At 28.4% G+C, this 13,594-nt stretch overlaps 2 protein-coding genes across 2 annotated transcripts; both read right to left on the bottom strand.

Moving 5' to 3' along the window:
- Positions 1-354: 354 nt before the first annotated feature.
- On the bottom strand, positions 355-5,582 carry LOC129877787 (endoglucanase 14-like). Its single transcript, XM_055953324.1, has 6 exons — positions 5,388-5,582; positions 4,302-4,715; positions 3,299-3,385; positions 2,550-2,705; positions 1,398-1,685; positions 355-760 (listed from the first exon to the last, which is right to left on the bottom strand). Exons 1-6 carry the CDS (start codon positions 5,580-5,582, stop codon positions 443-445), a joined length of 1,458 nt encoding a protein of 485 aa, XP_055809299.1. The 3' UTR covers positions 355-442.
- A 2,500-nt stretch (positions 5,583-8,082) lies between these two features.
- Positions 8,083-11,903, bottom strand: LOC129877796 (xylan O-acetyltransferase 1-like). Its single transcript, XM_055953333.1, has 5 exons — positions 11,326-11,903; positions 10,682-10,853; positions 9,773-9,972; positions 9,213-9,371; positions 8,083-8,683 (listed from the first exon to the last, which is right to left on the bottom strand). Exons 1-5 carry the CDS (start codon positions 11,835-11,837, stop codon positions 8,335-8,337), a joined length of 1,392 nt encoding a protein of 463 aa, XP_055809308.1. The 5' UTR covers positions 11,838-11,903; the 3' UTR covers positions 8,083-8,334.
- Between the last annotated feature and the right edge of the window lie 1,691 nt (positions 11,904-13,594).

Genomic DNA, 13,594 nt, shown 5'->3' on the forward strand with positions numbered 1-13,594 from the left:
GTTAAAATTTTGATTCTATCACTATTAATGGTGCTTGGTAGAAATCGAATAAAATATATAGAAAAAAGATAGCAACAATTAAAAGAAACATTCGATAATAATAAAATCGAAGAACATAATAGAGAGGAACATTAACATTCGATAATAATAAAATCGAAGAACATAGCAAAGAGAGACATTAGTAACAATCAAAAAGCACGACAATCAAAGCAAAAAAGTTTGATAATAGTAAAAATTAAAGAATAACAGAGAGAAACATTCGTAACTAACAATCAAACAGCACAGCATTCGATAATATTAAAATTGAATAACAAAATAGTAGGAAAGTACTACTAATAATATATTTAAAAGGGAAACTATATGGAGCAAGTTCAACTATTAACTACCTGCTTCCCTAATATTAATTAATCTATCTAATATAAGATTTAATAAATTCAGCTAGCTAAGCTAATTTTGCTAAAACTCCAACTAATGGTGCTGAATTAGCAGTAGCAGCCTCAGCTTGCTGGAAATTACTTCTTGAATCATTATAATAATCACTAATATCTGGTCCTCCAACAATTGCCCCATCTAAAACATTTGGATTTGGTGCATTTTTATAGAACCATTTAACAAAACCTTCATGGCAACCTACTGGACTTTTGTCTTTTTTTATTGACACAATTGATGCTCCTCTATGATGAACTTTTTGTGGGTAATTTGTCCCAAACCCAACCATGTAACTCATTTTTCTTGGGTTTTCACCAAGTATATAATCCACCTGAAAATAATTGTAAAGTTCTTAGTAAAAGATAATAATCTAACTAGAGTTCTACTCATAGAATAATATAACAACAATAACATGTTCAGTCTAATATTTATATTTATAAATAGAATCGGACATCAATACAACAATAATTAACAATAACATGCTCAATGAAATTCTATAATTAGGATTTTCGGTAGATCAGTAAAATGTACGCAGATCTTATCACTACGTATACTTTTATGAGGTAGGAGATTGTTTCTAATAGATCCTTGAATAGCACACAAAAAAAGAATTTGAAATTGGCAGATAACAAGATACAAGTGAAACAATAAATAGTAATATACATAAAATAAAAAGGACGAACAACATGATTACTAATTAAATACTACTACTAATAATAAGAAGCGTACATATAGAAGAGGCTATCCATTGCTTCTTCCATACGAAGTACGACAACATTCGACTATCTACTAATAGCTTGACCTAATACCATAATTAGTAGTAATGTTTGTATCTTGTCGAGTAGAAAGTAAATACATTATTAGTGTAGTTATTTTTTTATATATATTTTCACGTCGAATATCTATAATTAACAAGTAAACGCCTCCTTAAATATTAGATTTATAGTTTTGAAAATAAGATAAATTACCTGAGATTTGACGAAGTTTATTAGTTGTGAAGGCTCCACGTTTCCACTAGTGCATTGTATAGAATTTTTAGTGGCAGATAACGTATTTGCATAACTTGTTATAACAAATGTTGCCGTTGTGACATATTGAAGATTATTCCAAGGTTGCCACCATAAAAGTCCTCCATTAGTCTTCTTTATGTTGTTATTTCCCTTTTGTATGCAATTGCATATAAATTCCTCTGCATTTTTCTTGTATTCATTCAGAGAAGTACTTCCATTCCCTGCTAATTTGTTCTTCAGCAGCTTCTGCAAGAAATTAATAATGTGTGAGGGGGTCGAGTTTAACTTTTATATACGAACAATCTGGGATGGACTAAAGTTTGATGAAAGATGGTTCAATTGAAATTTCTCTGCCTGTACAAATAAGATGCGGATTCAGGATTTGAGCTAAAAATACTATTTTCTCTATTACAATTTATGTAGCACCATTTAATTTCACATAAAGTTTAAGAAACTTTACACGTTTGTGTGAATATAAGTCATTTCATTAAGGGAAAAGAGGAATATAATGTTAAACTTATTTCTAATTGTAGAAAAAGTGATATACAAAGTACAAAAACTCAAACAATTTGGGCGCTAATTACATTCTATCCCGAAAGTTTCTCAAATTACAATAATCTGAATTTTTCAGAACTCGCTAATACATTGCTCCTTCGTCCGATACATAGCAAACGATACATAAGTTGTATATATCAGGTACCAAACATAATGAAAGCTGTCATAGTTATTTATCAGATACATAACTATAAACTAGATACATTAGAAAGTGATGTATCCGGATGTTATAAGATAGAGAAGGAAAAAGGGAATTTTCGTAATCAATTCAAATGATAGAAATTTTTAGATATTATGTTATCTTAAGTCATTTATTTACAGAACTTCAAAATATATATAATGTAGAAAAAAATTGGCCCATATTTACTTATAAGCTTGGATCGGGTGATCGAGTTTGTTGAGATTTAATCCCCTCGGCATAAGGGAAACTTCTAGAATAATAGGTAAAGTGATTCAATTTTTTTCTTTACATCATAGGTCAAATTCGAAGTGTGATATTCTAGCAATTTTTTATTAAAATTTCTAATTTCGCCGCTAGAACAGTTAATTGGTTACCTTGGCAATGAGTACTTGAGCACCAACATATTTGTCATCCCATGACAAATTTGATCTGGTCCCTCCACAACTAGTGGACCTTTCATTGATGTAATCCAGGTATATTTTGTCTTGGGTGGCTTTTAGCAACCAAACAGCAGCCCACAACAGTTCATCCTGTTTGAAGCCCAAATAAGTAAGGGTAAAACATATATATACAATCAAATTTTTCTGTAATGGCAATGTTTGTCAATATATTATTGACTGCTATAATGAGATGCTATTATTAAAAATGCATAATACAATATAATGTGGAAATTGATTTCAATGAAAAGTTGACTATTATATTGAAATGTTGTTATAGTGAGATCTGACCGTAGGTATCCTATGATAAGCTTTTCAAAAGTACTCCCTCTTTTTATGTTTGAGTTAATCCAATCAAACATTAAGTTTGATTTAATTCAATTTAACTTTAAAGATTTGTCAAGCTCTTTTTGAGAAAGATATCACATTTAATCGAGACAGAAGAAGTAGTTACAACACTATCTTTAGTTCAATTTATTTGACCTAATTCTTTTTAAAATCTGTTTGTCATATTTTTATTATGTTAATTTTAAAATTTTCACTTGATGCTTTATAAAAGTGATTTATAATTGTATAAATATTTTTAAGTGACATATTTTTTACATATAAAATTTTATTGTCAAACTAAATATCACAACATAAATTGAGATTTAAGGGAGTAAAATGCATTAGATATTTAAATTTACCTCATAGCCGGAGCTAGCATAGAATTTAGTGGCCACAGGAATGCTATTTTGGTACTTGCCTGGGAACTTTTTAGCAAAATCAAATAGCTGCAAAACAATGCATATAATTAATAAATATTTGACTCACAAATAGGTTTATTGGGAGTGTCGATTTTTAAAATAGTCTGTAATGTTCAAATTCAAATTTAATCGGACAAATATAATTGATCATTATTTATAATATATTCTTTTTAGAAAAAAAAAATCTTCACACAAATAGCCGATAAATTTATTGTTTCCTTTATACATATCATTTGATTATTTTAGTTTAATAAATTGTGCGGACCGCCGTTATTCTACCCTTCCAAAGAAATTGTTTTGTAAGTATGATTTGCTACCTAATCAATTTCCATAACTGTTACTCCATATCATTTTTAATTGACTCTTGACACTTTTATTTAAAAGTAGTTATTAGGAATCTAAATTATTTTTGTTAATTATGTTTTGAAAATATAAGTTTAACTATTAATATTTTATATAATTATTTAATGATAAAGACTATATTGAAGGAAAATAATAAATATAGCTTAATTTGCTGTAATGAGCAAGCAAAAATAATAATATTTTAATATATAAAAAAACAAATAAAAAGGAACAAATGGAGTAATAAACAACCAAAAATGAAAATATTTATTACTCATTCTAGATCAAAATCCAGAATAATCTCTTCTTCTTCTTTTAAAACATTATATGAATGTATTCTCACCTATTATAGCAGATTAACTATCATTTTTATTAGGTTACTTTACATACTTATTTCAAAACCTGACTAATTTAATTTGCGCCAAAAAATAACATTTCTAAAATTAAAACATTTTCTACCATAATTATTATCTTATATGTGGTCTAATTATGTAAACATTTTTTTTATAGCCAATGTAGAAAACTTAAAATTATTACTATATCAAATAATCAGTTCATATAACTTAAATATGAATATTATTAGTAATAGCTTAGCTATCACCTGTTTGGCATGAGTAAGAAGCTGATTCGAGTAACTCGGATCGGCTCTCTTAAAAGCAATGGCCGCAGCAGCTAGAGCTGCGGCCGATTCTGCAGTCAGGTCAGCACCTGGCTGTTGTTCATCAATTTTGTAAGCATCCCTTGGCGTTGTCATATCTTCCGGCCTCTCCCAACACTGATGATCGGAATCTCCATCTCCGATTTCGCCGTATAAAACGTGAGGCTCTTTATGTGCTTTGATGAAATAATCAGTGCCCCATTTGATTGCATTCAGAGCATTTTTCAGTTCATTTTTTGACTGTAGTTGGGATTTGAATTCAGTTGCGCTCCATGCTAGCATTGTTATCGTGAATGCCATCGGAAACCCGAATTTTACGTTGTCTCCGGCGTCATAATATCCTCCTGTTAAGTCAATCTAATTGGAAAATCGAAAAAAAAAGGTTAAAAGCGTAAAATTACATGATCAGTGATAAATGAGCGATATATAATTAATGAGTTCATTTGAATCTTAGAAATAAAACCTAGGAATATGCAAAAAATCAATAGAAGTATACTAATAATTAATAGGAGTAACAAATGTTGAACTCGTAAAATTAAAATAAATCTTGAATTTGACTCTGATAACAAACTTTAATTTGATTGTAAATACGACATATAATAGTTATTATTGTTTGTGCTTATGGATCGCTCCCTAGAGAGAAACACATACAAGCATAATTATTATTTTTTGGACAATGTACTTATCACTTGTGAATTGAGTCAAAAAAACAATAAATTCAGTTGAACATCGATCGTGCAAAAACAATGCTTGTGTGATTTTTGTGTGTTGATTCCGAATCTATCACTCAAGATTTTAAGATTCCCCTCCGACAGGAAGGAACATACTTGCACGACCTTGTTTAGAACTATAAACTATAGATTTATCTAAATTCAATAATTTTGATTGGTCTATTTATCCTAAGAAAAATTACTAACCACAAATGCTCGATTCCTCCGAAAATGATCAAATGGGCTATACAAGATTTCTAAAATTTCAAACTCAAATGATAAAATTTAAATTTTGAATTCGTCTCTGATGTTTACTTACCCCGTCGCCTTTGCCATCTTTAAGGGCTGAATCTCCACGCCATTGCACACGTTGATTAGAAGGTAATTTTCCAGATCTTTGAGCTTCAAAATACAATAAAGATTTTGTAAGTGCTGCTCCATAATCAATTGAAGCTGCATTTACAAATAAAATCACAAGGCAAAAAACAAGCATAAAATTATTTGTTGAAGACATGATTAATAATAAAATGTAAGAGAAAAATTTAGTTTGTGAGTTTTCCCTTATATGGTTTGAGGATCTTGCATGACAAGCATATATATATATATTGAGAGTTATATTTAAGACAAAAATTCTATTTATGAGACATAAATTATGTTTTGTCCTTTTTAACTCTAGAAAGTACTTTATGTAGATTGTAAAATGAAGAGAATTTTTTTCACTTTATTTATTAAATAAAATGGCCTGAACGACCACAAAATTCTTTTTTTTAAAAAAAACAGGAGAGAATTTGGAGGATCCTACTAATGAAGAGGGGGAAATGGAAAGAAAATCTTAATTATTGAAAAAAAAAAGGTTTATTTTAATAGATTATTAATTGGTTTTGTACTCAATCTTTAAATACTGAAAAAAATAATTCAGATACACTAGCGATTTAAAAAAAAAACTTATTAGCACTCGCTATTTATATCAAATTAAAATTATATTTAATTTAACTCCTGAAACGAGGAGCACAACAAGTCAAAGGGAATATGGTTTATTTCTTCATTTTCCCTTCTTGATTTTATGTTATTTCCATTTTGAGTGTTATATTCTATATTTGACGTATATATTTTGTTCATAGTTTATTAATAACATGTACATACTATTATTTGGAAAAAAAAAACTATTCAGGAACAAATGAACCATTTATTTATTTATTATAAATAAATCTCACTAAAAACTTATAGGTTTTGATCAATTTTTTTTTAATTATTTTTTAAATGGCTAGTGTACACGGAATACCTTTATTGAGAGAAAATATATAGGTGGTTTTCAAAAAGTTTTTTTTTCCCAAAATAGATTTATAAAAAAAGAAAATTTAGATTTTGACTAGCTTGAATTTTTCTAGAAAAGATCAATAGTACAACGTTGCAACCCATGTGAACTTGAAAAAAGATAGTACCATACATATGGATAAACTGTTTTCACCATTTGATATGTTTGAGTCATGATATGTTATTGAGAATAAAATTGTATTTGGTGGAAGTGTTTTATTTTTAAAGTGAAATTTTGAGACGGAATTTTAAAATTTGGCCCAAAATAGGTAGCAAACATTGAGTAGGAGATACAAAATATTTAACTATCCTAAAAAATGTTAAATAGTTGTGTGGTCATACAACTAAATGGGATTAAAAATGATCATATTTATCAAAAAATGCAACACGCATTGGAATAAAATAAGAGAAGGTCGATTGGAATTTTATCATAGCCTTGTGTAGTTAAAATTTACTTCCCTTCTTCTTTATGATCTACCTTTTTTTTTTGAATTACTTTTTTTTTAAGTTTAGAAATATTCTAGAATATTTACTTTCATTTCAAATCTAAATTTTACATTAATTGCAGAATATTTAGTTTAATATCTATAAGGAAAATATCACACTCTTCTAATTTTAAGTTATAACCACCTTATCTCTTAAAAAAATACAACTTTCTTCAAATTCAAATTTTGGATTGAAAATTTAATAAAAAAATACTTTTTATTGATAAGTTTTAAAAGTAAAAAAGAATAATTTTTAAACAACAAACCAGATAGTTATCCAGCAGCCCAATGGCAGGAACTAGCATTGATGTATAAGTTATCAGAAACTAGCTCAATACATTTCGCCGCTTGCCTAAAAATAATTATAATCGCTAGTCAATATATATATTTTTGAATATTAATTATCATATACAAAATGTATATATTTTTAAGACTATTATTTTGGTGAGTGACTAAACAACATAAATATCTCAATTTATCCTTTCACACAACAACAGGTGTTCAATTTTTTTATTTTTTATTTTAAGCATAACTCGTGCAGTCTGGCATCTGTTAATATATACAATAGAGGATCATAAACATACAATTTCTTAATAGATACCTTTGGGCATCTGTTGAATTTAGACAGGTTAAATAGGGAAAAATTATCTAAATACACAATTAATTTTATTATATTCTCTAAAAAAAATTATCATTTGAAAAAATTACAAAAATCTCTACTCTCTCTTATTCTCGAATACATCACTTTACGCGATGTATCAGTCGGATACATTATTTTACGCGATGTATCGGTCGATACATTCACTTTATATGATGTATCGGGTCGTCGGATACAACAATTTACGCGATGTATCGGTCTGATACATCACTTTAATTATCAGGACGTTTTGGGATGTATACGGATTTCATCAAATTTAAGGAATTTTTGTAATTTGGAAAGAGTAAGAATAAAATATAATTAGCTCTTTAACAGTATGTGATTTGTGTAATCCAGTCATTGTTTAATTTTATCCAAAAGTTATCTGGTTTGAAATGGACCGAGCATGGGTTAAATAATGGATCATAGTCCAATCCACGAAACTCTTACCATATGTTAGTTTCTTTGATTGTTTGTTTCACAATTTGTTTAATTATCAAATTAAAAATAAAATCATTGTTCTTCTTTATTATAGCTATATATACCGTATCAAATAAGTTTGCAGCTAAGATAAGCCATGCTACAATTTCTATGTATATATGACATTTCACATAAAATGAAAACAGGACACAAGTTCTGGCTTAGTTACATACAATTTTCTCAAATTTACAAGCCCAAATGAGCACAAAATCACAATGTCCAACTCTAAATCAACTAGTACTAAGAAGAACCAACAAAAAAAATGTATACCCAATGGTATATCAGTGAGATTTTCTCACACAATATGAGCGAGTTCAATTATCATTGACGTTCTTCAATTAGAAAAAAAATCAAGAACGGGACATTATACGAGTATACAAAAACTCGTTCCACGTGTCGGGCAATCCCGGTAGACACCAATGAATACAATCAGCATACGTAGCTGGATCAGCTTGCTGCTCGGGCGTTAACATTTTGCCTTGTCGAATTGTGTATAATGAAGTGTGTGCATCTTTTCTATACTCTGATATACGTGTGATATTCATGAAATATACAGGGAATTCCATTGATTTTGTCACATTTGATGCTATAGCAAATAGCCTCTTATCTGTCCCAACATTTAGTGGCATTGACATGTTCAGTACTGGTGTTGTCTCCTTTGCACATTTTATCCCATTTGGATTGTTCCAATCTCTACTCCTGTTTCATGCATTTCCATGTATATGCAACCATTATTAGTTCACTTTACAATAGTTGTTGTTCATCAACCAAGTATCAAAATAAAGTATCAAAGTTCTATATATGTATAAACAACAACAATATACCCAGTGAAATTCCACTAAATGAGTCTGGAAAGAGTAAGAGTGTACATAAACCTTACCACTACATCAAGGATATAGAAATACTGTTTCCGAAAACACTCGGCTCAAATGCATCAAACCGAAGTAAAAGAAGATGAAGAAATAAATATTTATCGATGATATAAAAAATATTTGTATGATCATCATGTCCTCTAAAACCTAATTGTAGGTAATTCTATTTAGTAGCATTGATTCTTAAATCATAACCTAGAATGAAAGATAAGTAAGTTATATTTACAATAATGAAGTCACATACAAATGATATTTCTTTTGCTTGAATTTATATAACGGTGTTTGACTGAACACAATATCTAAGAAAATAAAGTTAAGCAAGAAGTAGCACAACACAAGGGAGATAAAGATTTTACTTGATATGCATTGGTGACATGCTCATGAAGAAGACACGTGTCCTATTGGGATCTACATTGTTTTCCACCCATTGGGACCATGTTGTCAAAACTCTTCTATAAGCTATTGTCCTATCAATCTCATCATATTCTGTCGATCCTTCATCAAATGATCCTCGTCTACATGAAAATAAATAATAAAATAATTAGAAACATAAATGTAATAATTAAGATTGCAGATAAGAAAATGAAGTTGGCTACTTTTTTTTTAAAAAAAATTGTTGAAACTATTACGTCAAAGAAAGCTTACAACAAAACGTAACCTAAAGAATCTTAATAGCTCAATTGGTTTTCTACCTAAACTTTTAACTTATTGGTAGAAGTTTGATTTCCTATCTTGTAATTCCATTCTTCATTTTCCTTTTATATAATAATAATTAAGAAAAAATAGCGTCCGTCTCTATACTTTATCACTCCATAAAGTGTATTATCATGAATTATACGTAAAATATATATCGATCGCAATTACAACTACAAACTGTTACGGATAAGATGGTGAAAATTTGAAGAAGTGTACTTACAAAACTTTCATGGTGCCACCATTCATCCACCAAACGTAAGTATTAAAAATGAGATAATCCACATTTTTCCAATTATTCCCATGTTTTTCAATTGATTCTGGCATGATGAGTCTGGTCAAAATGCTATGTAATGTTGGATCATCTGAATTTGACTCCACAATATATGGAGCCCAATAAAATTCCACCGTGGCATTATATTCCTGCAATATTTACCCCCTTTAGTTAAATCAGAAAAAAAAATATAACATAAATAACAATAATAACATATTCATTATAATCCTTCAATTAGGTTCGAAAAGGCTGATGCGTATTCACCTGCACAGGTACCTACATAGTGTAATCTCGGTCGCACATTCAACATAGCATAGACTTTATCTTATTTTGTGAGGGTAGAGAGGTTGTTTTCGAAACACTTTCGACTCAAATGAAGTATATACATGTTTAAAAAGGGGAAAAATGAAAAAAATATTCCCTCTATTCCAATTTATATGACACATTTTTTAGTCAGTTTCAGAAAGAATGACACGTTTATTTATTTGACGAATATTTAATGACACTATCAATATTTTACTTATATTGAGTTTCACTTATTTTGACAAAAAGTTCAGGTATATAGATGTACTCATTTTAAGAGTAGTTTTGAAATATTGCAAAGTCTTTCATATTTATTAAATTCCGTACCCAATTAAGCTATATTATATAAATTGAAACGGAGAGAGTAACAAACTTTTTTGGTTGGTGATAGTAGTTCAACTAATCACAGAAATATGCAACCTACAAGTAAATTTCCCTTCTATCGTGTAGTATTTTCTTTGCTACACAAATCTCATTAGCAAATTTCGAATATCGAATGATTTAAAGGAAAAATAAAAATTTACTTAAAACTAAGAAAGAAAGAATTATAAATACCTCAATCATGAAAACTGATAAATGGTCAATCCTTTTATATTTTTTCCAGCTGAAAGGAACCCCAGATTGAAGCAAACAAATCATAGATTCCCATTGATTCCTATTCAATGAATCTCCCACAAACATTAATCTCTTATTCCTCAGCTTTTCAAGTAGCAATCTTGGTCTAAAACTGAAAAAAATAGATCACATAAATATTTTGTTCAAGAAAATGATTCTTTTTACCCTCTCCGTATCAATTCATTTCTCAGGTTTTAACTAGACATGGAATTCAAAAAAGTGAAAAAAAAAATACTCTTGAATCTTATAATCTTAAACCAAAGATATGCAGAATGTACCAAAATATCTTTTAATCTTATTGTCTTCAAAACAAATTTTTATTGAGAATTCAAGAAAATGATTCTTTTTACTACATCATTTTAATTTGTTAGTACGATTTTGACTTGACACTGAGTTCAAAAAAATAAAAAAGACTATTAATTCTTTTACTCTTAAGCTAAAGATATGCAAAATATATCGAAGTACCCTTTAATCTTACTATCTTAAACAAAAGAATTGCCAAAAAGAGAAAAAGACGTTCTTTTTGTAAATGTACTAAAAACGGAAAATAAGAAAAATAAATTGAAATAGGGCGCAATAATTACTTGGGTAAAGAACAATCTCTAGGCTGCCACCTCCAATTCTGAAACAAAGAATCATTTCTTCCATTCTTCAAACAAGTAACTTGTTCTGTTAGAAACTTGCATTCATTTTCTTTATAAATTGGATGACTAACATTATCATAAACCCATTGCCCAGTAAAAAGATCACAACTTTCTGGTGGCAACTCAATTTCCTCTTCCTTTTCTTCATTTTCACTTCTTGAATTTATCAAAACAGAGGAATTTTTGCTCTGTTTTCCAAGAATCTTGGAAATTTCTTGAATCCCATTTGATTTATTTGAAGATTTTTCTCGAATTTTAGGGCTTGAGATGAATTGGAATTGGGAAATGGAATTGACATCTTCACTATACATGAAGAACACAGAGAAGAAGAAGAATAAGAAAAGTACTATGCATAATTTGTGTCCATTTTTGCAATTTTGTTTCATGTTGAATAATTTGGGAGGAGAAAAAAAGTGACACTTTTGGTAATTTTGAGTTGAAGTTGAATGCATGAGAATTACTATAAGGAGTTAGAGGTGAAAAATAGTACTATTTATAATTTATATAAGAAAGAAAAGAGCGAAAGAAATACTAACTAATATATGGATAAGTATTGTTTTTTTTTAATTTATAGTTTTTTTTTTGTTTAACGAGATTTGGTGAAATGGGATTTTTTTTCTTGCAAGAAATTGATTTTGAGTATAGATGATTGGGAGGCTTGTCTTTCTCACCTTCTATCTATTTAAAACTACTCTAGAAAACTAACTACTACTGTTTTTTTTTAAATAAAAAATAAAATTAAAAAGAAGATTCAATTTGTTGTATTTAAATTAGGGGAAAAGGTCTGTGATATATCTTTCCACTTTGCTATTTAAAGCTGATATATTTCTTGAGTGGTTGAATATTTTTTTCAGTTGGATCGGATTTGCATGGGGTAAAAACAATGGGTGAGATTTTCAGTGCAACGTGAGAGTCTTTTTATTAAAAAACAAAGAAAAATAATTATTTATCTAGTGGAAATTGGTTTGTTAATAATAAGTGCAAATATGTGTTATTTGTTGGACTTCGATAGTATATGTGAGTTTTATTTTTAATGAGCAGTATTTCACTTTTAAATCACAAAAATTGAGAAGGTATATTAGGCCATTTTTTTCTTTTTGTTTGTCTTACTTTTTTTTAATCTCTTTTTTTAACAATTTTTTAATTTTAACTTTTTACATGATATATTTAAGATCATAGGATTAAACCGCAATTTTGATATATTTCACGTATCTTTAATTTAAGACCACAGAATTAATTTTTTTTTATTTTCTTAAATTCTATGTCAAATTAAAACTGAACAAAATAAATTAAAACGAATAGTATAATATTTATTACTTCTCACTGAAATAACATCATGCGAAGAGGGGAAAATTATATTTTAAAACTATGGCATGCAAGTCGTTACAAACTAATATGACTTAATACAATATTCGATCTAAAAATTCTATTGAATTACTCACAAATCATATTGGATCGTTTATTTTTCTAAAGTCCCAAACAATGGATGAAATAAACACCAGACATATTATATGAATTACTTAGAAAATCATATCGAATCGTCATAATTATTTATACAATCATAAAATATATCGACTTATATTTCAAAGTTAAATATATCATTCATCTTGCCTTTATGTAAAATAAAACTCTCCTATTTTTTTATAAATGAAATAGAATAGTACTTGTAGTGGCAAGCCAAGAACAAGAGTGGTCTCAAAGAGTTACTTGTTTATGTGGCTCTTTCTCAAATCTTGTTTTATAATAATTAATGGCCATAAATAGGAAATGGAAATTAACATTTACCATTAAGAAAAATATACTTTTTTCATTTTCTTTCGTTATTTAATTGCTAATTTCTGTAAATTTGACAAGTACAAATTTCAGATCTCTATATATTTAATTTAAATTTTAAGAATTTGGAAATTTTATTCCTAACTCACAATTTAACGCACACCTAACAATAGATTTTGTGGGGTTGACATTTAATCATAACAACAAAAATAACAATAGATAAATCATAAATGGATGATTAAATGAGTATTTAATATCTTGTCACCAACAATTCTACGTGAGGGGTAGTTAGGGGGTAGAGGAGTTGATGCCACGATTAAGCAATTATTAAGGTTAAGGGCCAAATTGGATAAATATTTACCTGTATAGTGTGTTTATATCAAAGTAATTCATCTTATCATAATAATTAAATAGTTTAATAAAGTAAAAATATAAA

Source organism: Solanum dulcamara, chromosome 2 (assembly GCF_947179165.1).
Source record: "Solanum dulcamara chromosome 2, daSolDulc1.2, whole genome shotgun sequence".
NCBI classification, from domain to species: Eukaryota; Viridiplantae; Streptophyta; class Magnoliopsida; order Solanales; family Solanaceae; genus Solanum; species Solanum dulcamara.